The sequence below is a fragment of the Apostichopus japonicus genome, chromosome 2, assembly GCF_037975245.1.
Source record: "Apostichopus japonicus isolate 1M-3 chromosome 2, ASM3797524v1, whole genome shotgun sequence".
NCBI classification, from domain to species: domain Eukaryota; kingdom Metazoa; phylum Echinodermata; class Holothuroidea; order Aspidochirotida; family Stichopodidae; genus Apostichopus; species Apostichopus japonicus.
This window is the reverse complement of record NC_092562.1, coordinates 23208559-23232024: the sequence shown is the minus strand read 5'-3', so window position 1 is coordinate 23232024 and position 23466 is coordinate 23208559. Positions and strand designations below refer to the sequence as shown.

The following is a 23466-nucleotide window of genomic DNA, read 5'->3' as shown; positions in this document are numbered from 1 at the left end:
TAGGAAGGTTCCTGTTCGTATGCTTAAACATTACTATACTGTAGCTTACTCCAGTTAAATGTAGGTACAGTATATAAGGATTTGATCAAGTCGATTTGACCATCTAAGTGCTGTAGTTAGCAGTTGTTTCAGAAATGAAACATTTTAAACCAAAATTATTAGGCAAAATGTATTATTATTATTATTATTTAAACATTTCTAAAGCGCACATATATATGTAAAAACATAAGCTATGGCGCTGTACAAACTTAAAAGAGTAAAGGTATAAAACTTAACGAAAATTAAGAAACCATGTTAATCAAAAGAAAGTAGCAAAAACATAAAAGCAGATAACCCTAAAAGACTAAACAAATCCTATAACGAAGGAGAAAATGAAGACAGTATATACCATGCCACAAAATCAGAAAATAGATAAAACAATAGTAAGAGATAGATACAAAAAGAATGAGACAATAAGTAAAACTAAATTAATTATATACACGTGTGAAAATGAAAGTCTTAAGACTGGATTTATATGAACTTACAGTACTTACAGTAAAGGCGGAGTAACTTACAGTAAAGGCGGAGTGTATAGCCTAGTGGTTAACGCCGGCGTCTCCCAGTCATGAGATCCCCGGTTCGATTCCCCGCCGACAGCAAGGTGTGTCGTCTGGCAAGGGTGTTGTTCAATAACAACTTCCCGACATGGACGTTAAATGGATGTGTGCCGAGAGATTGGCTTCGGTCAGCTTGCGAGTCTATAAGCCTCCATGGCTTCTTTCGCGAGTTCCTGCTTGCGGGAAGATCACATATACATACATACATACATACATACATACTTGAATTGCGAATAGAAAATGGGAGTGCATTCCACAATTTGGGGGCACAGACACAAAAAGAACGGTCACCAAGGGACTTGCAGCGAGTGCGGGGGGTAGTTAAAATCAAACTGTCATGGGTGGTATGGAGTAGCTCACTGATCGTGGTTTAAGAAGGTCCTTCAGATAAGATGGTGCAGATCCGTGAAGCGCCTTATAAGTGAGTGATAAAATTTTAAAATCGATACGATCCTTTATCGGAAGCCAGTGGAGAAGTTTAAAAGCAGAAGATATACTGTCATATTTGTTCAAATTTAGGATGATACGGGCAGCCATATTTTGTACACGCTGTAACTTATTAAGGGAAGAACTAAATGTACAATGTAAATGTACAATGATATTTATGGGATTTTTTATAAAAGAAATTAATAAAGGAAAACAACTCCCTCAACCCCACCCCTCCCCACCCAAAAAGGGAGGAAAATATTAGCTGTCAGGATATGTGTATAGTAATGATGTAATTTTGCTTCTGTCTTCTGCACACACTGTTTGTATACTTACTCCCAGAGTTGTTTGCAGAATGGTTTAAGTTACAGAAACCAAGTAAGCTGGACTTCCATGATCAGAAGATTAAGAATATTTATCAATTCTTACAAAGGCACCAGCCAGTGTGCAGCGTGTTTTCCATTAACTGTAAGACGTTAAGCTAGGGAGACAATTTTTACCATCAACCGAACAAATATCTTTTTGTAGCAAGGAAAAGGATATGGAAAAGCATGTATATATGTATCAATATAATCACCCCTCTTGTGGTTGGATGAAATGAATTTTTATCTCATCATTTATTTCAGGGAAACTAAAAGTTACTTTACGAAACAGATTCGCCTTCAACGCTGGTAGGACTGGTGCCTACTTTACGTGTCACATCAGTGAAACAGACAAGACAGGCTTGACTGTTACTTCAAGAAGAGTTGTCTATACTTCTGAAAATCCACCTGCAAATGATCCTTCTAATGTATCTGATGGTGTTTACAAGATTGACCTGAACAGTTATTCATCTGTTGGTGCGTTTGCTTGTGATATTTCTCGCACCGGCAGGGAGCTGACATCCATCCAGACTATATTATTGAAGTCAGGTGGTGAGTCAATGAATACCCATTTAACTTGATGATACTATAATACAAAAGAACGTTACTAGTGAAATCGTGTCTTTGAAGTAACGGACAGGACAATGGGTCATTCCATATCAAATCACCAAATTTTGGGGTATGTTGTAGTTCGACATCTTTGAAAAATTCCCAAACTTTTTGTATGATTAGACCACCATGAAATAAGCATATTCTGAAAATTTCAGTTGCATTGCTTTACAATTGGCTGATTTATCACACTTTGAAATTCCGCAATTTGTCGCCACCATGGCATTTTGACATTTTCTTGACTTTTGAGGTCTCATTTCTCAGCAATTAAACATTCTACTACCTTTCTATTACAGATGCTTATAGAGTCTATCCCATAGAACAGGAAAATAATAAATTAGGTTACAAAAATATTGTCTAGTGGAGTTAGGTCAACTTAAAAGTGTCAAAATATTCGATTTTTGTACTTTTCACTAAAAAATGTGCTATTTTTAGTGATGAATTGCTCCTAAACCATTGCTTCAGGGTACTTGATTCTTTCAGAGGTTATTATTTCTAGTATAAACATTACAAAATAATGATTACAATGCTTTCCTATAATATGTTTGCAAGTTGTGCAACTCTAAAGTTGCTATTTCATGCTGCGATTCAGCATGAGGTAGGGGTTTTGATGCCAAATTTTTACCACGTCCAATAACTCAAAACGCGTCAAATTGAAAAAAAAATTGATAATTTCTTCTGGAAGAGATATAGTACCAACCTGTTTGTACATAAAATTTCAGGAGGGTGTTTTGCCTTATTTTGAAATGAAAAATCCTCAAAGTTTGGGATTTCAACCAGTTGACCTGGGATTACACCCTCCTGAAATTTTATGTACAAACAGGGTGGTACTATATCTCTTCCAGAAAAAATTATCAGATTTTTTTAAATTTGACGCGTTTTGAGTTATTGGCCGTCAAAGACGACCTCTTTTGTACATCGGAGCAACTTAACAACTTCATAAATTAATATTGAGAACAGCTAGAACCCTGAATTTTGTTAAGGTGTTATTATTATTATTAACCTTTAAAAGGGTGACTCGGTTAGCCAAAGCTAATCTTCCCCGAGGCCCTAAAATACAATCAATATAAAAAGAATAATATTATAAAACAATAAACAAAGAGTAAGACTTTTAAACATACAAATATACAACAGTAAATCACAAAACTGTAAAAATGGGTATAGAACATAAAAGCGTAATGATATGATTAAGACTTGAAAAATTCATTGACTAAACGTTTAAAAATAGGTAAAGATTTGGCATGCTTGCATTCAGCTGGCAAACTATTCCATTCTTTGGCAGCTATGAAGGAAAATCTACGCTTGTGATATTCCGTTTTACCATCTTTCAGGTATAAGTTACTTTGGGTCGTGGATCTCAAATTGTGATTATGAATTTCGTGTGTAAAGTTGAACAACTGGGTTAGATAATTTGGGGAGAGGCCATTCATGGTCTTGTACATCATGATCAATCGTCGTATACGTATTTGCGTATCGATAGGGTGCCACTTTAGGATTTTAAATAATTCTGTCGAGCTTTCATATCTTCCCGAGTTCGTAATAATACGCGCTGCTGCTTTTTGCATATGTAACAACTTTTGTAAATCATTTGCTCCACACGTACCCCAGACTATACTACAATAATCTAGAATGGGTCGTACATACCCATTATAGAAGATCATTTTCGTATTTAAATCAATATATGGTTGTATGCGTCTCAGTAAGGCAAAGCGATTTGAGACTGTTTTACAAACGTTGTCAACCTGAATATGCCAGGATAAATTGTTATCAATTTTTACACCTAATAGTTCTTCATATTTGACAGTCTTGAGAATTTTGCCCCCGAGTGTCACAGACAGAGTATTTGCATTGTCAGGTAATGAAGCCAGTCTCTGACCAGATCCCATCAATAATACCTTCGTTTTAGTGGTGTTGATTGCCATTTTATTTCGGTCACACCAGGCACTAACTTTTTCCATGTCTCTTTGCAATTTGTTATTCAAGTTAATGGTAAATGTATCACTGGCATAAAATGTTGTGTCGTCAGCATACATATCCGCTGAACAATATTCCAAAGTGAGATCGATATCATTAATATAAATTAAGAACAGAAGTGGACCAGGAATGCTTCCCTGGGGTACACCACATGCAATTCGTCTTGAACTCGATAAAACACCATTTAAGTATGTGCATTGACTTCTATTAACTAAATAGGATTTGAACCAATTAATCGCTTTACTCGATACACCATAAATACGTAGTTTCGTTACCATAATCTCGTGGTTTACCAAATCGAATGCTTTACTGAGGTCTAAGAAAACAGTTCCCAAAATATACCCCTTATCAATAGATTCCATCCACTGATCCACAACCTTCAATAGCGCCGTTTCGCATGAATGCTTTTCCCTGAAACCCGACTGTGTATTACGTAAAAGGTCAAACTTATTCAAATGCTTACTGAGGGCTAGGTGGACATGTTTTTCAATTATTTTTGAGAGAATTGGTAAAATTGCAATCGGTCTGTAGTTCGATAAATCATGGCGGGATTCCGTTTTAAAACTCGGGATAACCTTAGCTTCCTTCCAGTTACATGGAAATACTTCAGTATCAATGCTTTGATTTATTATTCGTGTAATACTGGGAGTAATTTCAATTGCACTTATCTTTAATACATGCGCACTTATTTCATCGAGACCGGTCGCTTTGTTAGGGTCAACCGACTGCAGATACTTCAAAACATACTGTTCAGTTACTCTTGGGATATTAAATGTCTCCCCTTGTGGTAATTTGGCGTTTACATACTTCCTAACCTCAGGGAAGGTATCGCAGTTGTTGTGCTGGTTGTTAACTAGGTAAGTTTGACACACTTCAATAAAATATTTATTGAAGGCTTCCACAACATCACGCGTGTCTGTTATTATTTTTCCATCCACTTTTAAAATATTGGGACTGTGGTTAATAACCATTCCAGTGTTGTTCGATTGCGCATCTCTCAGAACTTTCCAGATGGCTTTGGAATCGCCTTTGTTGGAAGCTATAGCTTCTTTGAAATAGTTTTGTTTGGCTGCACGTATCATATAAGTCACTTTATTGCGCCAAAATCGATACGCAGTAGGATCCTTGATCTTTGTTCGGTCCCTCATTTTAATTGCATTGTTAATATCTTTATTGAACCACCTCGGTTGTTTCTCACGTTTGACCCTTTTTGCTTTCTTGGGAGCATGTAAATTCAAAACATTAATGAAGTTCTCATGCCAGCATGACAGAGATTTATCAACATCACATTCATGGGGGAGGGGTCCTATTGGTAACATGTTTCTCAAATCTGATTTGAAAGCAACAGTATCAATTCGATCTATGGCTCTATACTTAAAGCTTCGATGTGATTTATTTCTTATTACTTTATTGTTCAGTCGCCAAGTGAAGAAAATAGGGAAATGATCACTCAGACGTATTTGGGGCACGATTGTGTTCATCAATCGACTTTCATTTGTGGTATAAACATGATCAATTAGAGTCATTGTACTCTCAGTTTGTCGCGTAGCTACTGTTACCATTTGAGTCAGATTAAATATTCGAAGTTCAAGCTGCCATCTCCTATTCACCTTTTTATCTAAGAGGTTAATATTAAAATCACCGACAATTATAATATCACTAAAATCTTTAAAAGGTGCTAGAAGCATATCGTGAAAACATTCATACCATTGCGTATTGGAATCTGGTGGGCGATACATGATGCATAGCAGAACATTTCTAATATGGGGTAATATGAGTTCAATCCAAATTGCTTCAATTACGTCAACTTCATACTCAGGATGTCTAAGAAACGGCCTTCCATGTTCAATATAGGCAGCGACGCCACCTCCATTCCCTTTTCTGTCTTTCCTTATAATATTATAGCCTGATATAGCTAATTCATAATCTTGGATTGAATCAGTTAAAAATGTTTCATTTAGGGCAAACACATTAATCTTTGTTTCTTGATTGTTCATGAGAGCCTGCAACTGATCAACCTTTGGGAGTAGATGGCATATATTCAAAAATCCAATCTGGAGCATATTGGACCTACGCGTCATTTTTTTATGGGTGTTTGGTGAATAGATTCTCTCGGAATGGGGAGTGGGTGTATTCAAATTTCGTCCAGATTGAGGTATTTCACCCGACGCAGATATGTTCTGCGAGGGTATATTATGATCAGAATTAAAATTATTCAAATCAAATAACTTAGGAACATTAAAATTACCACTTAAAATGCAAAATTCATCGTTTAAAATGTTAGAAGCGGGAGAGTCCAAAGTTATAAAATCATTGGACCTGTGGTATTTCAAATAGTCGATACTTTCCACCTTATACTTTTGTTTCACAGTACTTACGGCACTATCATCTTGGCCAAGATCCTATCGAAAATAACAATATCGTTCCTTGTGACCATATCGCGAGCAAACTCGGCACTGTAACGGTTGTTGGTGACGGCAGGTTCGCATGTTGTGGTTATGCTCTCCACAATTGTAGCAACCGCGTCGTGCTGATGGCGTATGATGTTGGTCATGATCATTATAGCTGGTTTTGTCTCGGTAATGGTTCTGGTAGTGGTATGGTGGGCGTTGGCGAATGGGTGGTGTAAGAACTTTATACTTATAATTAAATTATAAAACCCTGACAGCTCTAACATGGTTACTTTGGTAAACATTTGGCATCAAAACCCCTACCTCATGCTGAATCGCAGCATGAAATAGCAACTTTAGAGTTGCACAACTTGCAAACATATTATAGGAAAGCATTGTAATCATTATTTTGTAATGTTTATACTAGAAATAATAACCTCTATAAGAATCAAGTACCCTGAAGCAATGGTTTAGGAGCAATTCATCACTAAAAATAGCACATTTTTTAGTGAAAAGTACAAAAATCGAATATTTTGACACTTTTAAGTTGACCTACCTCCACTAGACAATATTTTTGTAGCCTTATTTTTTATTTTCATGTTCTATGGGATAGACTCCATAGGCATATGTAATAGAAAGCTAGTAGAATGTTTAATTGCTGAGAAATGAGACCTCAAAAGTCAAGAAAATGTCAAAATGCCATGGTGGCGACAAATTGCGGAATTTCAAATTGTGATAAATCGGCCAATTGTAAAGCAATGCAACCGAAATTTTCAGAATATGCTTATTTCACGGTGGTCCAATCATACAAAAAGTTTGGGAATTTTTGGAGAGGGTGCAGCAACATCCATCCGTGATTTGACACGGAATGACCCCAATGTTAAAATGGTTCAACAGATTTGCAATTATGGTCCTCAATTGATGCAATTCCGCATTTTACATGTTAGTTGCCAATTTATTTTCTTATCTCATTGATATGTAATGTACTGAACATGCGAATGTGATACTGTACAGTATGTCAGCTGTTGCAGCCTATCAGTGCTCTGTCCATTTACCATAGCAATATTTGAAATGAAAGTGCATGATACATCAAATGCATTGGTACAAAATCGTTTGGTTTGGGTGACGTGTGAGCGTGAGCAAGTATAAGATATAAACATGTTGCAAACGCCTCGTAGGTCATAATACGGATAGTCGGTAACCTTTGCAGTGTAATGTACCTGTCTGAGTATGTAATGTAGAGCCTATGTGACTTATGGAATACTAGTCTAGTACAGTAGAACTGACTGCTTGTACTTTTGGTATGCAAATTAGGTGTTCAGTAGCATGCGTAGCTTGTAATCAGGTGTTTCTTTATCATGCAAGACATGAAAACTATTAGAGTTCATGACTTTTGACCTTATGCAAGTACGGATTCTAACGCTTTGCCCTATATGTCATATCTGATCCCAGTTAACAAACACAAGTGATCCATGAAAGGTTATGGAAACTATGTATCGAGAGGTGGTGTACTGGTGTTATTCTTCTATGACTTTGCTTACTGTAAAAAAAATGGTCAAGGTCAAATGTTATATTTATAACAAACAAAAAACCCATGTACAACTTGGAAGCTCGAAAATTTAATTCAACCTTGCGCTAGTTAACCCAAGGTCAAAGTTCAATGAAAGTCAAATGGTCAAATTTTTGCACTTACCGAATTGGTAGAAAATGTATTGTAAGTTTGCTTTATTGAATATTAATTTGATGTTCCCGTGGCTGAAGTTGAAAGTTTAACAAAATTGCTCGGAGTTTAAGAGGAATTAAATCCTGGTGGGGTTTTGCAATGAATTAGTTGAGAACAATATTCTCGTTTTGTTAAAATAGTCACAAAAATGTGTCCCTGATTTTTCAGGAATATTCATATTTTACTGTGTAAACATTAACATTGTTGCTTTTCAGCAACGACAGTTCTTCAAACAGATGTACAGTTAGAGGTCACGTTAACATTTAAGAGCAAATAGTGGAGTGCAAGCCATACCTCTTTGTAGTATTGGTACTTTCCCTTGAACGTTGATAATGTCACAAGTCTTAAAACAATTGGTTGCAGTCATGCCGGTTGTGTAGTACTGGTCTTGAAAAGAAAATTGGTAATAAAGTAATACAAGCAAACCATAACAGCAGACCTATGTTGGTTTTTCCATGGATGTGCAAAATGCACTAGCACACAGTGGATAATCATCCGTTGCCTCACTGATACTACTGTCAACAGCACATGTCATGTACTATGTAAATACAAACAACTAAAGATGTGAACCATTTGGAGCACGATTCGATCCAATCGTTCATTTAGGTTTATCAACATTCTGGCTACAAGAGCTACAATTCTTGTCCAAAATCACCCATATTGCTGTCGAAATTATTATAATTGAAATATTTTCCTCTCAGCTAAGTTTACCAATATTTCTAATACTTCCATCAGAAAAGGAATTTCTCAAAGACTAGATCTTGATGTAGAAACGGCTAGTGTTAACTTTTACTATCATAAATATGTTCAGGTGTTTTCTATATATGACAATATTTCATGTACACTTGATAAAGCAATTTCATAAAAATATGTTGGTGACATGCATGATTACCTTTTCCAACAGCATATCTACTTCCAGATGACAGGTTACTTACAAGAACTGTTAATGCTGGTGATGAAGCAATAGTTTTAAGGATGGATGAGGTGTTTATATTCCATGATTTTGTGTTTTGGAGAAAAGACGGCGGGTCTTTTTTTAACTCTGGTTCTCTTACTCTGAATGTACCTCAAAGTGGAGGAATAATTAGTTTATCGGATGCTGGAATTTATGATTGTTTTTATAATAATCTTCGTTCCTTTGATGTACAAGGACTTCAGCGGATCATTGTAAGAGGTAAGAAACATTTTCTATCAAACAAATATGTATTCTAATCAGTTCAGGAGTTTTAGTCAATAATAGTATTTTAAAAATGTCAACCTCGCTGTCCAAGTGACTTAATTATGTGTGAGTATCTTTTGCAACAGGTGGCTGTCATTAACCTGTCCAAGAACGAACGTTTTACAGTCAGGTTTTTCTGCTTATAGACATTCAGTGAGGGATTGTCATAATAATGCTTTTACTTTGCCTTAAGTTCTAAACTATGAACCTGTTTAAGTTTGAAATTTATCTTGTGATATAAACTCCAAATATGACATGTATCAGGAGGAATTGTTAAAACAGTGACATACTGTACATTATACTTAAATGCATTGACCGTTTGGATCTTGATTCCAGCTTGGATAACTCCTCATATAATCAATGCATTTTAAGATAATAAAAAGAATGATCATTGTGGTCACTAATTGTTAGTTCAATTAAGCCAGAATGATATTTGGAAGTAACAATTAATAGTATACACGCTTCTTATTAGTTTCGTCTGTGTTGTGTAACTTACAATAATGTACCAGTTCATTCGTCAGTAGAGTCGAGTTGAATCCTTCACATTGCCTGTCGAATATTTTTGAGTCATTTATGTGAGACATTCTCATCCCTTTCTTATCGAAAAAGCACTTAAATATGGAATAACATTTGTTATCATGTATTATCCAAAGCATTAATCAGAGTTGCCCCCCCCCCACCCTTGACTATGTATTTATACGACTGAAGTGGTGATTTCCTTCTATTAGTACCTGTACTGAATGCCCTCCTTAGTTTTCCTACCTACGTAGGCTTGTAATCCATGTTGCTCTAGTGTATTGTTCTCTCCCGTTAGCTTGCCCTGCAGATCACTGGGGTCCTCCAGATTGCATCGGCATCTGTGACAATTGTTACAATGGAGGTGTCTGTGATGACACAACTGGAGAGTGCATCTGCCCTGTTGGATTTAACGGTTCAAACTGTCTCTCAGGTAAGAATACTTTAAATGTGTGTCTCTTGAGAATTCTACAGCCCATCAACAAAATGCATTGTAAAACTATCAAACCTTTAACAAAACTTTGAATAGTTTTAGTCAAAAGAAATAAACATAAAAACTTGATTTATGGATTGTGTTCACTTTGTTAACTGTTTAGTCAAAGGTAGGGATACAATAGCTAATTGTTCCCAGTACACAAAACGTTTCTTACCTGATCTGTTTATAACTTTTCTTGTGAGTCATGTGAGCATTAAGATACAATACTACTCAAACAAAAAATTTATTGAATTTAATAAGAAGGTTTCACTTTTGGTTCTTAGCATAACTAATAGAAGTTAATACATTTTAAACGTGCAAGGATTTTCTGCATCAGCACCAAACTAGCATCGTAAATTAATCCCGATGGGGTTGGAGAACTTACAGAACTTCTAGATCATATGAACTTCTAGATCATACCAGGAATCAGAAAGGTTGTAGCAGATATCATGTCAAGATCAAAATGAGTGCTGTCAGTCTCAAGCCACCTGCAATGCTCTATTCTTACAATTGGCAGGGCCGGATCTTTGTTAACCACAACACACCAAACTTGTTACATTTTGCACCAGGATGTTAGGCCTACCAGATAGATGCTCTTTCTCTTCCGTAGAAACATCCGGGTGCCAATTTATCTTGTAATAAGTCACATTCTCTGGAAAAGCCAAGCAGTTAGTTATGCTAATAGCGCCCTTAGACCTTGCATACAAATTGTTCAAATTTCTTCAACTCCTCTTTTCTGTCATTGTCCTTTTTTGGCATTCCTTACCTACTGTCCATCCAGGGGAGGGGAACATTGCCACATTTGGACCTCAGCGACCTACATTTAGCTGCATGGAACCTGTCCAGGCTTTGATCTGACGGAGTTTTTCTGAACTGTTTTTTTTTCTGGAGTTTGGCTAGATTGCTTCATTCCCATAGTCTCACATGCACATGAAGTAATGAACAACTGACCACTGTTGGTACTCCCCAAGTCAACATTATTCCGTAAGATGGCCAATCACCGCACCGAGAAAAAAAGAACTATTAAGTCCCCTTTTTGTACAGGAATAATTAGAAACTTACAATTACAGATGATGATTTAGTCATGATGATATATATCATTAGACTTAGCACCAGGTATACTGTGCATTACAACTTAACATTTTCATTGAAGTCAAAGTACAGAGTAAAAAATCAATGTCAGAGTATTGTCATGCTATGTTAAGCTTGAAGTATGGAAGTGGTAATAAGAGTACATAAAAGTTCCCTAACTAAATTCTGTTTTCTGTGTATCATTTAATGTATATATTTCATTTCCAGCCTGTGATCCATTGGGCAGATTTGGATACAACTGTGAGTTTCCATGTGCTGAAGGTCAAGAGGTTGATTCCGCCTGCAGAGATTACATGTTTTGTTTACCAGATCCATTTGGCTGTAGGTGTGCCTCTGGATTCAAAGGCCTTGACTGCAGAACAAGTAGGTTCCTTAACTCAAGCAATGAAAGCACGGCTGGGAATCTTACATCGGACAGAATAAACGAAAATGGTGTCCCCATGGTAACAGATCACCCAGCCGTGCTAGGAAGAAATAAGGTTACACGATCGTTTGCATCAAGTTACCTAATGATCAGCGCGCAGACGTAACTCAGGTTACAACTTGATGTAGGTTATCACAAACTATATACCATATAATTTATATATAAATGTGAACGTACATAAAGTAATGAGTTGTTTATATGTTGCTTAAAATAGAATGGGTTTTTATATGTGAGGTAAGCTTCACAATGCAGTTTACAAATAAAATTTAAAAATATTTATATATTAATCATGATGTTAACTATGGTTTATAACAGATGCTTGCTACTGGCCTGTAAAGTTGCTCTTTGGCAAATTGCTTTACTAACTTTCCAACATAACTCAAGCCCTGTTAGATTTAACTAGTGGTTTGGTATTGATATCAACTGTGTTTTACGCAGTCCTATTATTAATACTGTATGAAGTTAATGTAAATTTACAATGCAAGTTTTTCATTATATATGTACGTATTCTAGAAATGATCTCCCTAATTGCTCTACTGCGATTATCAGCTGATTTCATTTATATGTATCGTAACCTTTTTACATGTTTCAGGTTGTCCTAGGCGTAAATTTGGTGCTAACTGTTTACAGACTTGTCATTGTAATAGTGGTGGTTGCAATAGAATGACAGGGGAATGCTACAATAATGACATATGTCAGCCAGGATACTCTGGAACAAACTGTCAAAGTAGGTTTCATTCACAGTTGAACTCTTATCAAACAACCAATATAAAGAAAAGGGGAATCTTTGCAAATCACAAAAGAAAATGATAATTTCTCAAGTAACCGGTAATGTTTGTTTTTATAGATTGAAAAAGTTCTTCTCTGATATCCTCAAGTTTTACATTATTTCTTACTTTCTGTACACATATATTGTTACTGTAGAGTGATATGTTTATAAATGTTTTTACCATATATAAATATGTTCATTATTATAAATATTGAATACCTTTAAACTGCTCATTAATAAGCATTAGGAGAGATAGGAAAGGATGAGTTATTCAATTAAAAGAGTCATCTTCAGGACTTTAATATACTTGTTATATAATATATATATATATATATATATATATATATATATATATATATATATATATAAATATATATATATTTATGTGGTCATAAATTTAGGGGAATGTCAAAATTAACAAATAAGGAGTACTCTCATAAAAATACATTGGACTTGTCGGCCCAACTGGGACTTGGCAGAGGAAAGTCAGCGTTTCCACTGCCAAGTAGTGCTGAAGAATATATATATATATATATATATATATATATATATATATATATATATATATATTTATTATATATTTATTATATATTTATATATATATGTATTGAACAATATCCGATAATTTGGTCTTTTTTATTAGTTTGTTTTTAATTGATGTAATATTATTGGAGGAATATCAGTTGTTAATGGGATCCAGTCATCACATAACTGTTTTATATTACATGAGTTTACACATTTCCAGTTCAACACATACGAGAAAGTTGAGAAAGTTTATTGATGCAATTCTGCATTCTCGACAAACATCATGCAATGTCCAAACATGAGACAAAATTAGGAAAAAGTAGGAAGTTTTTCAAACTATAAGGCATACCCACTCAGTTAAACGTCTATCTCTGTTTTTCAGTTCCTCGTCAATGTAAACAAGGTTACTATGGAAGTCAGTGTCTTTCAAAGTGTCATTGCAGGAATGGTGCATCTTGTAACAGAAATACAGGAAGGTGTTTTAATGACAGATGTGCTCAAGGATTCAACTTACGAGATCCAAATGTAAATTGTCAAGGTATTGGATCAATATTACCATATACATTATGTTGCTGTTTGATTGTTCCCTTCTGTTATATGTCAGTTATCACTGGTATACTTATGTTATATAATATTTGCTTCATTTTTACTTGAGTGGGCTGAGAGGATGATTATATTTGTATAGTTATTTTGCATGTCAAATTTTCAAGTAATATTTTATATGTATTTGCCTGTCATTTTCATCTTTCTGCATCCTGTATTTCCTCTTTAATTTAAATATGTTGAAATTTGCAGAATTGAACACATAAACAGTGATCATCTCCATGGTTCCACAGTTCTCCAAAGCAACTAAAATTAGAAAATCATGGCAGTTAAAATGTAAACAAAATGAGTAACAGAAAACTGGAAATTGATTACAACAGCTAAAGTTCAAGTGAATGACCTATGTTACACTATGGGTGGTTACAGATGTATGCAGTTTTCTGAAATAACCTTGATTGTCAGATATGTGCACACTCACTGTAAACATAATTTGCTCTCTGTTTTATACTCATACCCAGAATGTGCTACAGGATTTTATGGTATAAACTGTGAACAGGAATGTCACTGCAATGGAGCCTGTCATAATGTCAACGGTACTTGTGATGGCGAATGCAAGACGCCATGGGTTAACTGGAGCCCTAGATGTCAAACAGGTACAGTAATATTTGTAATTAATTATACAGTAGTGTTTAACACAAGTTTATTTGTCAAGTATCAAACCAACCTGTCACTCTTAGTAACAAATTCCTAAAGCATAAAATAAAATTGAAAAAAAAATTGCCCCCAAAATGATTATCGGATGTTGGGATCATAAATATTTGATACCAGAAATTGTGATATGGTGGACATTGCCCAAACACTGGAAATGAAATCATATCTCCTCCTGAACCAACAAACTGCACTGAAACTTTAACTATAGTGGCTTACTGTGAATACAGAGTGTATAAGGACAACGTTATTCTGCTGCTTCTGCAAATGCATGATAGAGTCGTAGGGTGTTAGAGAAGGAGGATGTAAAAATGATAGATCAAGAAACATCCATAGCATTGATGATAAAACTTAGCTGTGGTGTGATCGCATCCCTCCCTCTACAATATTCCTCTTTCCATCCTTGATTATGATAATAGGTTGAAGAGTGAATAATGGAAAAAAACAATTCCTCATTTTTATTCGGTTTATAAGGTCACAATGTATTAACAATAACATGTTATGAACAAAATGGTGGTTTTGGAGTTGCTTTTGATTCGAATTGACCATTATTATAGTATGAAGCATGGCATCATCTATCTTTATGTTCATCTTTACCACATTTATAGAACTTGTGGTAACCTCATTTTCTTAGAACAAATAGCACGTTTTTTTTTTCTTGTTTTATTTTTTTTACCACGTAGGAATTGCTGACATTCAAGTGTCTAAAGTAAATCCCGGAGCCACAGCTGAAATTAAATGTACCGTAGAATCTCCAGATGACCTAGCAACTGTAACTGTTAGATTGTCTGTAACTGGAGCAAATCGAAGTGCAAGTTTTGTGGGAAATCGCATAGAACTGTCATCTCAATCAATAGTACAATTATACAAGGTTTCCTCTGTTACGAGTGAAGATGTTTTTAGTTGCTATTTAGCCTATAGAGATAATACTTTGGTGAATGATGGGCGTCACTATAGACGGAAAGAAGCAGACCTCTATGGTAAGTTCATAACGTAAGCTTCTATGATCAGAAGGATGAACTTTCTTTATAAATTCATTTTGTCACCGAGTCGACGCTCAATGATGCCCGTTTATTCGCACACGTGGTTCAACAGGACAACGGTGAAAACTATAAAGTGAAAATATCAAAAACATTGATATACAAACATTGGTGAAACAAACACATGAATTTGCACAAATCAATAATAACGTTATACAGAATTACATTTCCTCTTTGAATAATGTACAAATGGAAGAAGTATAACAAATAACCTTAGGTAACATGAAAAAAATATAGAGTAACTTTGACCACTATTACATTCTTGATAATTATAACACTCAAATAACAGTCGTTTCCGGGCAAAGGTAACCGCACGACAGACTTCAGGCTTCATAACTTCAGGAGGTGGACAAGGTGTACCCTAACAAGAGTAAAACCTGTCACTAGTTCCAATTTATTGTGTGGAAACCTATGATTACAACTGGATATCCATGTATTTTGCATGGGCAAGTGTGATTTTGATACACATTTGCCTAGTAGTCACCATTGTGTTTTACCTATAAACATTTGTGATCCAAGGTATGCGTAGAAACACATGTTTGGTTAGGCGCTTTAAACGAATGAACCCCTGAATCCTTCCCTTGCAGTAAAGTGTGGATAAGGGGCACCTTTAGCTGAAAAGAAAAATATCAAAATGTTCTTAAGTTTTGTTCATATCTAAGATAACCGACAAAAGGCAATATTTCATGCAAATATGTGGTTTTGTCACACATTGACATAGATGTTGCTAGTTTACATCTGTTGTCACAAGTTACTAGGTGTTCAGAAAGGATTTATAAGCCCTTGCAGGTTGCTCCCACAGTTTTGGTCGCTTAAGTGTCGTAAAAATAACTGCTGATTATAATCATTCTATCATTAATAGGTTAGATTTTCGCGGTTCCACCACATGCAGAAATACACGTTTCTTCACTTTGTGAATTATTTTAAAATGTTTAAGCACACATTAAAGCAAATATTTATATTTGAATTTGGTACCAAGAATATACATGCGCATGTGCTTTATCTGTTTATCTGTTTTATCTGATTTATCTGTGATCACATGTGAAAATAGTGTAATTTCATAAGGGCATGTAGAGATAGATTCGCGAGATGTCACTTCTCATATAATATAATATTTCATGTGTTCGTCACAAGATTATGTACATCCGTACTAAATTGACCAGCAGATTGGGTTAAAATTTATTATGGCCTGAAAACTGAAGTTAGTAAACACTTCCGTTTAACCGTAGCTTATCCCATCTCATGTTTTACAAATGTCATGTGATCTGCTGTAACTATACTTCCATTCTCAATCGCATCATGTTTTGCAGACATATATTTAGTTATTTTACAGACATTATATATATATATATATATATATATATATATATATATATATATATATATATATATATATATATAAATATATATATATAAATATATATATATAAATATATATGTATATATATATTTATTTATATATACATATATATATATATATATATATATATATACATATTATATGATTATTAAATAATAAAGACATAAGATATATAATATAGATATTTTGAAAATAGTGACATATGTAACGTTTAATGAAAAGATAGAAAAGATAGAGGATCCCTCACATTTAACAATCCCTTGACTTTTATTAAAATGTTCTCTCCTAATGACCTCTCTATGAAAATCTGAACGAATCGAAGCATCGTTCTAGGAGTGCCCTGATTGGCTTGATTTCTGTAGTGAAGGGATTACAAGTCATGGATATTAAAGCAATGATTCGTCTCAATGGGTCGCTATTATGCTGCCATTTGTAAGGTTGAACCAGTTTGACGGCTTTTCAAAGTGACATTAATACAAAAGTTTAATATAAACCAAAGTGTAAGATGCTTGAAATCTAAGAGCCCTTGAACGATTGCACTGATGGAGGTAAGTAAATTGAAGGTTTAATGCTCCAGCATTTTGTCATGATATTTTGAAGTGTCTGGGATGACTTGAAAAAAAAGTAGGGATGTATGCAAAAAATCTTTTCAGAATTTTCTAATTTAATGAATATTAATGATCTTTTGCTAAAAAAAATCAAGGAAACCTCGAGAGGTGTTGCTCATGAAAAAACATAGAGAGTTGCTTTGCTCTATATATAATTTGCAATTTGAACATATTTAGCTATGACTTAGACATGGCATTTTCAAAAAATACATTCATTGGCAGAAAATACAATGAAGAACTTTCAAACAAGGTTAAATCACATAATTTCCCTTTTCACTTTAATTTTCAAACAGTCCTTCCACTAATAGCTAGTTCCCCTTACTTTATATCTGCTTCAAACACTACAATCACGATATCTTGGACTGCGTGGAACGACAGTAGTGATATAGGAGACCCTCCAGTGATAGGTTATGTACCTTACCACCGGACCAACGAAGAAGAAGACTGGATTTCCTCAGGTAGCGTCCAAGCTAAGGGAATGCCAACACTCTCATTTACCTTCAGTAATCTGCAACCAGATACCTTGTATCAGTTCTGTGTGGCTGCAGTGAGAGAAGGGCCATTTGGAGAAGGACCAAAAAGCCCTTTTGAATCTGCAAGAACATATTGTCCAAGTAAGTGTTAATAATGGCAAAAGATTAACATTAACATCTTCCATCGTTTATCTATCATTTAACTAGCATGATATGAATTGTTGGCAGATGTGGTGCAAATTAGGGTAAACAATTCATACCACTTACATACATGCATCTATTTCATCTAAAACCCTATTATTCTACCATGTCATGTGAATGAATAAACGTCGAAACAACAGTAATGTGAACAAATAAAAATGTTCATCTTCTTTTCCCTCTTGTATTACGTATTGTATAGGAAGAAGTGGCTTGTGCGCGGTACCTAAAATAATATGATTTCCGTACGGAGGATACTATTGCATGTATTAACAATTAACTTTAAAAGTTGTGGTTTTATATTATAAAAAGACTATTGCACGTCTTACTGGTCGTTGTGTGATTTAAATCCACAAAAATGTTGTATACACTATGGCATCATATATATTTTATACTCACAGCATAACCTAAATCTAAAAGGCCCTTTTGCAGCCACAGTAAACCACTTGATACTATAAAATTATTCGTCTCTATATTTCAAAGCAAAGGATACTATTTGGTTAACTGTCCTAATAGTATGAAAAATTCAGTGAATAGTCACCAACTATTGTTTCAGTCTCCTGCTTCTGACATGGATGATTCTCTAGTAACGCAAGAATATAAATTATGTGGATATTTTTTTCAATTTGTTGAGAAATCATTGCCTTTCACTAGCCAATCCCAAACTTTGTTTCTCGGAAGGAACAGTGCTTTAACGGCTTTAAATACTGTAACAAAATATGTCTACCTCACTAAATAGAAGTATCCGCTAAATCTTAAAACTGGTTTTTGGGTCTCGAATCTTTCATCCAGTTCTAGTGTACGAGCAATGTCAGCGTCTTTCTTAAGATCTACCCTTTTTTTCTATTTGGTTTGATGTGTTCATTGTATTGCCCATAGAGACGCAGCCACTTGATGTACAAGCCAGATTAACAGACACGGGAAGTACCACTGTCCTAATCAGTTGGAAGGTTCGTGGATAAACATTCATATTTTACATCAACCTTTGTGTAATTCAAAGAACAGCCTCTAAGCGATCATATCTAGACATGTGTTTGAAACATTTTAACCCATATATTTTGAGAATTCATCTGTTGTAATTTCTGGCTATGTTACAGTAGTAAAAACCCTAATGCAAAAAAGTTCACACTGGTGCACAGATTATCTTTCGTATGAGTAAACTTGCACAAGACTACGGAATGCAAGCATCTCCTGTCAAAACCCGCACAGTGCAAGAAAATGTGCACTAGATCTTGTCATTCTACTGTGATTAACACAGATTTATCCCTAAAGCAGTTTGTCAGTTAAGATCTCCAGCGGGATGGATGAAGGTAGACACATAACGAGGTTTGGGCAATACATACATAATGCAACGTAATGACAATTCTGTGTCTACATTATGTCCTTTTGGTTCCGAAATCATTTGTTTCAGGTACCAGATGAAATTCCCTCGAGCTGCAAAGCTTCTCTAATAGGTTTCCTTATCTACGTCAGTGATTTTGAGACCAAAGAGATACTAGACATTGTAGCGGTGATGGATCCAAATGTGGAAGTGTATACTTATGAGACCCCCGGCAAGAATATCTACAACTTTCAAGTTAAACTGGTGACGGACGCTGGATATGGTCCTTTGAGTGAATTGACTGAATATGCAAGAATCTCTCTGTCAGGTGATGTCACTGTTCAACAATGTGAATCTTTCCATTTTTCGTTGATTAATCAACATTTAAAATCCATGGAAGGGTCACTTTCCTTGTACAAATACCCAATAACCCATCATAACATTTGTGTTACCTTCACATCTACACAACTCAAACTACTACTATGATCGATCTGTGATACAGTACTAATAGAGGGTATATGTGAAACATTGTAACGAGAAGAAATCAGTTTTACATTTGGCACTGACAAAATGAGGAGTACAATTTGAGAGTAAATGTTTAGGTATGTGTCTCTAAACGACCATTGTTTACTGTCATCGTGGAAGTTGAATGGTAACATTCTAGTATACTATACCGTCAAATTAAAAGCTTTGAGTCACTTGTCAACTTTGCATTGACTTGCATATGTCCCTTCTTTACACGTGTGTGATCATTCACATTGGTTCATGTTTTTATGAGTCGTCGAGTCAAATGTACTAAAGTGGTTCCTCGTCCCTGGTCTCTTTGTTAAACTATATGACGTTCTAACAATTATTTTACAGGTCACTCTTATAATATCGTAATTGTTGTGCTGATTGTCATCATAACACTGACCTTGCTGATTGCCTTGCCGGTAGTGTTACTCGTATACAGAAGGTAATGTTCGTAAGCCTTTATCACTAAATGTGATGTTGTGACTTTAAAGCTGCATTTGAAGCAAACGTTCAAACCAATAAGAATGCAATACAGTTACTTTAGAAAACCGAAACTGCACCTGTCAAGATGGGAAAAAAATAATCTTTCAACGTCTCATACCGAAAGAAAATTTATTCCTCCATTTAATTGTTGGATTATTCCCCTCGGACCATCCAAAATTTCAAAAGGCTACGTTTGTGTAAATATATCACGTGTATCATCGATACACGCAATTTTTCAAAACTCATGCAACATATTTAACGGTGTTACACAATTGTCACTAAATAGAAGGCCAAACTAGTTGACATTGTTTTGTGACAATGGTGTTCAACGATAACTTTTAATGACTTTATAGACAATGATTAATATTTGACATGTATACTTTACATTGCATCTAAGAGATTGTCTGGAAGAAATGTTTAGCAAATGTTATTCCTTTCAAGAAATATTGCCTCGTATCTCTGAAAATGATAAGTTTGTACTACTTTCATACTAGCATCAGACTTTCCACATTCATTATAGTTAGATCAGCTATTGTGTATTGCTTCCAGGTCCTCTTATCTGGATTTGTATGTCTTATAGGTTACATAGATATGACAACATGCAAAAAACTGGATTAAGCAGGAGAGATTTTGACAGAGTTCAAGATTAACTTTGCAGAACAAGGAAGATTGAATGATACGATTAAAAAAATGTTATCATGTCATAAAGAAAATGTCTGACTATGTATTCTGACTGCAGAACAAACAAAATTAAAAAATGAGAATTAAAGCATACATATCTTTGTTTCATGTTGCTTCTTATTTTGTTTCTATTTTCTTCCAGACATTCAAGCAGAGCACATACTCAACAAATTGAAGATACAAACGGGACCGAGGATAGAGATGAAGTTCATGCTGAACCAAGTAAGATATGAATCGCATTTATTCCAAAAGATCTACTGCAATACTTGAAAGGAATATTTGGCATTTTTAATGTTGCAAAGTTGAGGCTGAAAACTAGTTGCATGTGTTAGCATTAAAACTTTTGAATAGGGCTGAATTTTAAGCAATATATACGACACTTTTAAGAGCTGTTCAAAATCACTTTTTAAATGTCAATTTTTAGAAATATTTCAAAAGTAAATGAATGACACGAACTCCTTTTCAGATTTAATTTGACTCATATAAGCATTTAATTATGTTTCGCTGTATTAGTCATAAGAAATTGATGACGCCAAAGTAAACAATATAACATTCACTTTGGTAATGACATGTTAAACACACTTTCATCACCATTGTCCCTGTATGTATTCCGGCAATAAATTATTGAAACTTATGTTCTCTTTGACAATCAGTTGTTATAATACATATTGAAGAGACAACTGTTCAGAGATATATATATTGAGTTTTGCAATAATCATTAGTGAGGCCCGAGGATCCCACAATGAGAGGAAAACATCTTCAATGTATTAGTTTTTTTGTAACAGATTATGAACTATTGTGCCATAGATATTCCGGATGAAGCACAGTATCTTCCCCTGAAAGGGGTGACCGAGGACAGTCTTCAAATCTGATATTCAGAAGGCACCTTTGGAGACAGAATATTTGTCTATGGAATCTGATGCAACAGCTCATGAATCATCCACTGAAATGAATAACTGGCAAGATGGTTATGAGATTCCCAATGTGCCGGAGGAATCCATAGCAATTTACGTACACTAGAGACTGATATCAGGTGCCTTTATCGCCCTGTCCTTGAGAATTTATATGATTCTGGTAGCAGAACATTCATTTGGTTTTGATTTGGTATAGCTTCATGATTGTAACGTTAATTTTGACATGAAAGTAGTCGTAAAGGGCATCAAGAATCAAAGGTAAAATCAAACAAGTTTGACGTTATGCAAATATGTAATCGTTGATAATTAACTTCATCATATAATTTTATTAACCCAAATGTGTACAAGAATATGGTGTTTGTATTTGTTTTACACACATAGCTCCATAAGAACATCAATGAGATCAAGAACCGTTAAATTATTTGGTTGTACTTACCATTTCGAAAGTTCTTCCATTTAATAAATTTGCTATGGTTTCGTTTTCTACATTCAAATTTTAATTTCTGTAGCAGTATTTCATTAAAAAATATTAGACAACCGTATCTTATATACTTAATATTTAACTGATTATTTTAGTTATACTAGCACATCGTAATCATTAGTGTCGTTTGTGTTGATGCCCTTTAATGACATGCATGATTGTAACTGTTGGGCGATATGTATCGAATGATTTATGGTATACCATAGGATAGTAAGGAATTTGTAGAAGAGAACTGTTAATGACAGACCCTTGCAGGGTAAAATAAGAGGTAGTAGTCTGGAATTTATATTGTTTGCTGTTTTTTATTTTTCACGGGTTTTAAAATGTATCTTGTTAATGTTAAGAATTTAATTCAGAATGATGAAACAGTACCGAACATGCATTGTGACTACTTTTTTTTGCGTGCAAGTTAAGTTACGTTACGTACACAACCTGCTCTTTTAAATTAAAAATCAGCTATCCCAGATGAGTATTCCAAGAGAAACAGAGCTAAAGACACCACATTGTTTAATGCCTATAACCAACGCGTGATATAGGAAAAAAGTCAGTCTATACTTAGAGAGCAAGGAAAGGCGATATTTAAATAAAAAACAACAAAAGAAGAAGAACAATTAAAAGGAAAAACAGTTTATTGAATTAAAACAAACGAAAACAGAAGAACAATTATAAAGAAGAACATTTTACGAAATTGTGGTTCTTCTGTAGTAGATGTACCCTAATAATCAATCTATTGAATCATATTAGTAGCCTGGAAAACCATGATTTTATTTTAAAAGAACAATTCTTACAACATCTAGTTTATTGATGTGAAAGAAGTTGTAGAACTGTGTCAGTCGAATGGCGCAGTGTGATTCATATGTTCAATTTATTAAATGTTCTTCTCACAATCGTCGATCGTACATAATTTTTTTTATTCAATATTTGGAGAACACATCATCAGCTATACCCTGCATGGATATAAATATCGACGTTAGCAAGTATATTACCTACACCATTGTTTTCCCAGCGTCCATCAGATGTAATAAATTTGCTAAAATAACTTT

The 23466-nt window shown here is 34.7% G+C and overlaps 1 protein-coding gene across 3 annotated transcripts in view; it reads left to right on the top strand.

Moving 5' to 3' along the window:
* LOC139982954 (uncharacterized) overlaps window positions 1-22794 on the top strand; it is a 55787-nt gene extending 32993 nt beyond the window's left edge. Inside the window, exons 3-16 of one of the 3 annotated variants that reach the window (XM_071996178.1) lie at window positions 1649-1936; window positions 8985-9254; window positions 10114-10248; window positions 11590-11745; window positions 12399-12533; window positions 13483-13638; window positions 14162-14296; window positions 15035-15331; window positions 17653-17973; window positions 18910-18980; window positions 19442-19700; window positions 20213-20306; window positions 21171-21250; window positions 21836-22794. In XM_071996178.1, coding sequence (XP_071852279.1) covers window positions 1649-1936; window positions 8985-9254; window positions 10114-10248; window positions 11590-11745; window positions 12399-12533; window positions 13483-13638; window positions 14162-14296; window positions 15035-15331; window positions 17653-17973; window positions 18910-18980; window positions 19442-19700; window positions 20213-20306; window positions 21171-21250; window positions 21836-21900 — 2462 coding nt within the window. In that variant the 3' untranslated portion in view covers window positions 21901-22794. The remainder of the gene's footprint in view (window positions 1-1648; window positions 1937-8984; window positions 9255-10113; window positions 10249-11589; window positions 11746-12398; window positions 12534-13482; window positions 13639-14161; window positions 14297-15034; window positions 15332-17652; window positions 17974-18909; window positions 18981-19441; window positions 19701-20212; window positions 20307-21170; window positions 21251-21835) is intronic. The other 2 variants (XM_071996187.1, XM_071996198.1) reach the window with 2 other exon arrangements.
* Window positions 22795-23466: the final 672 nt, after the last annotated feature.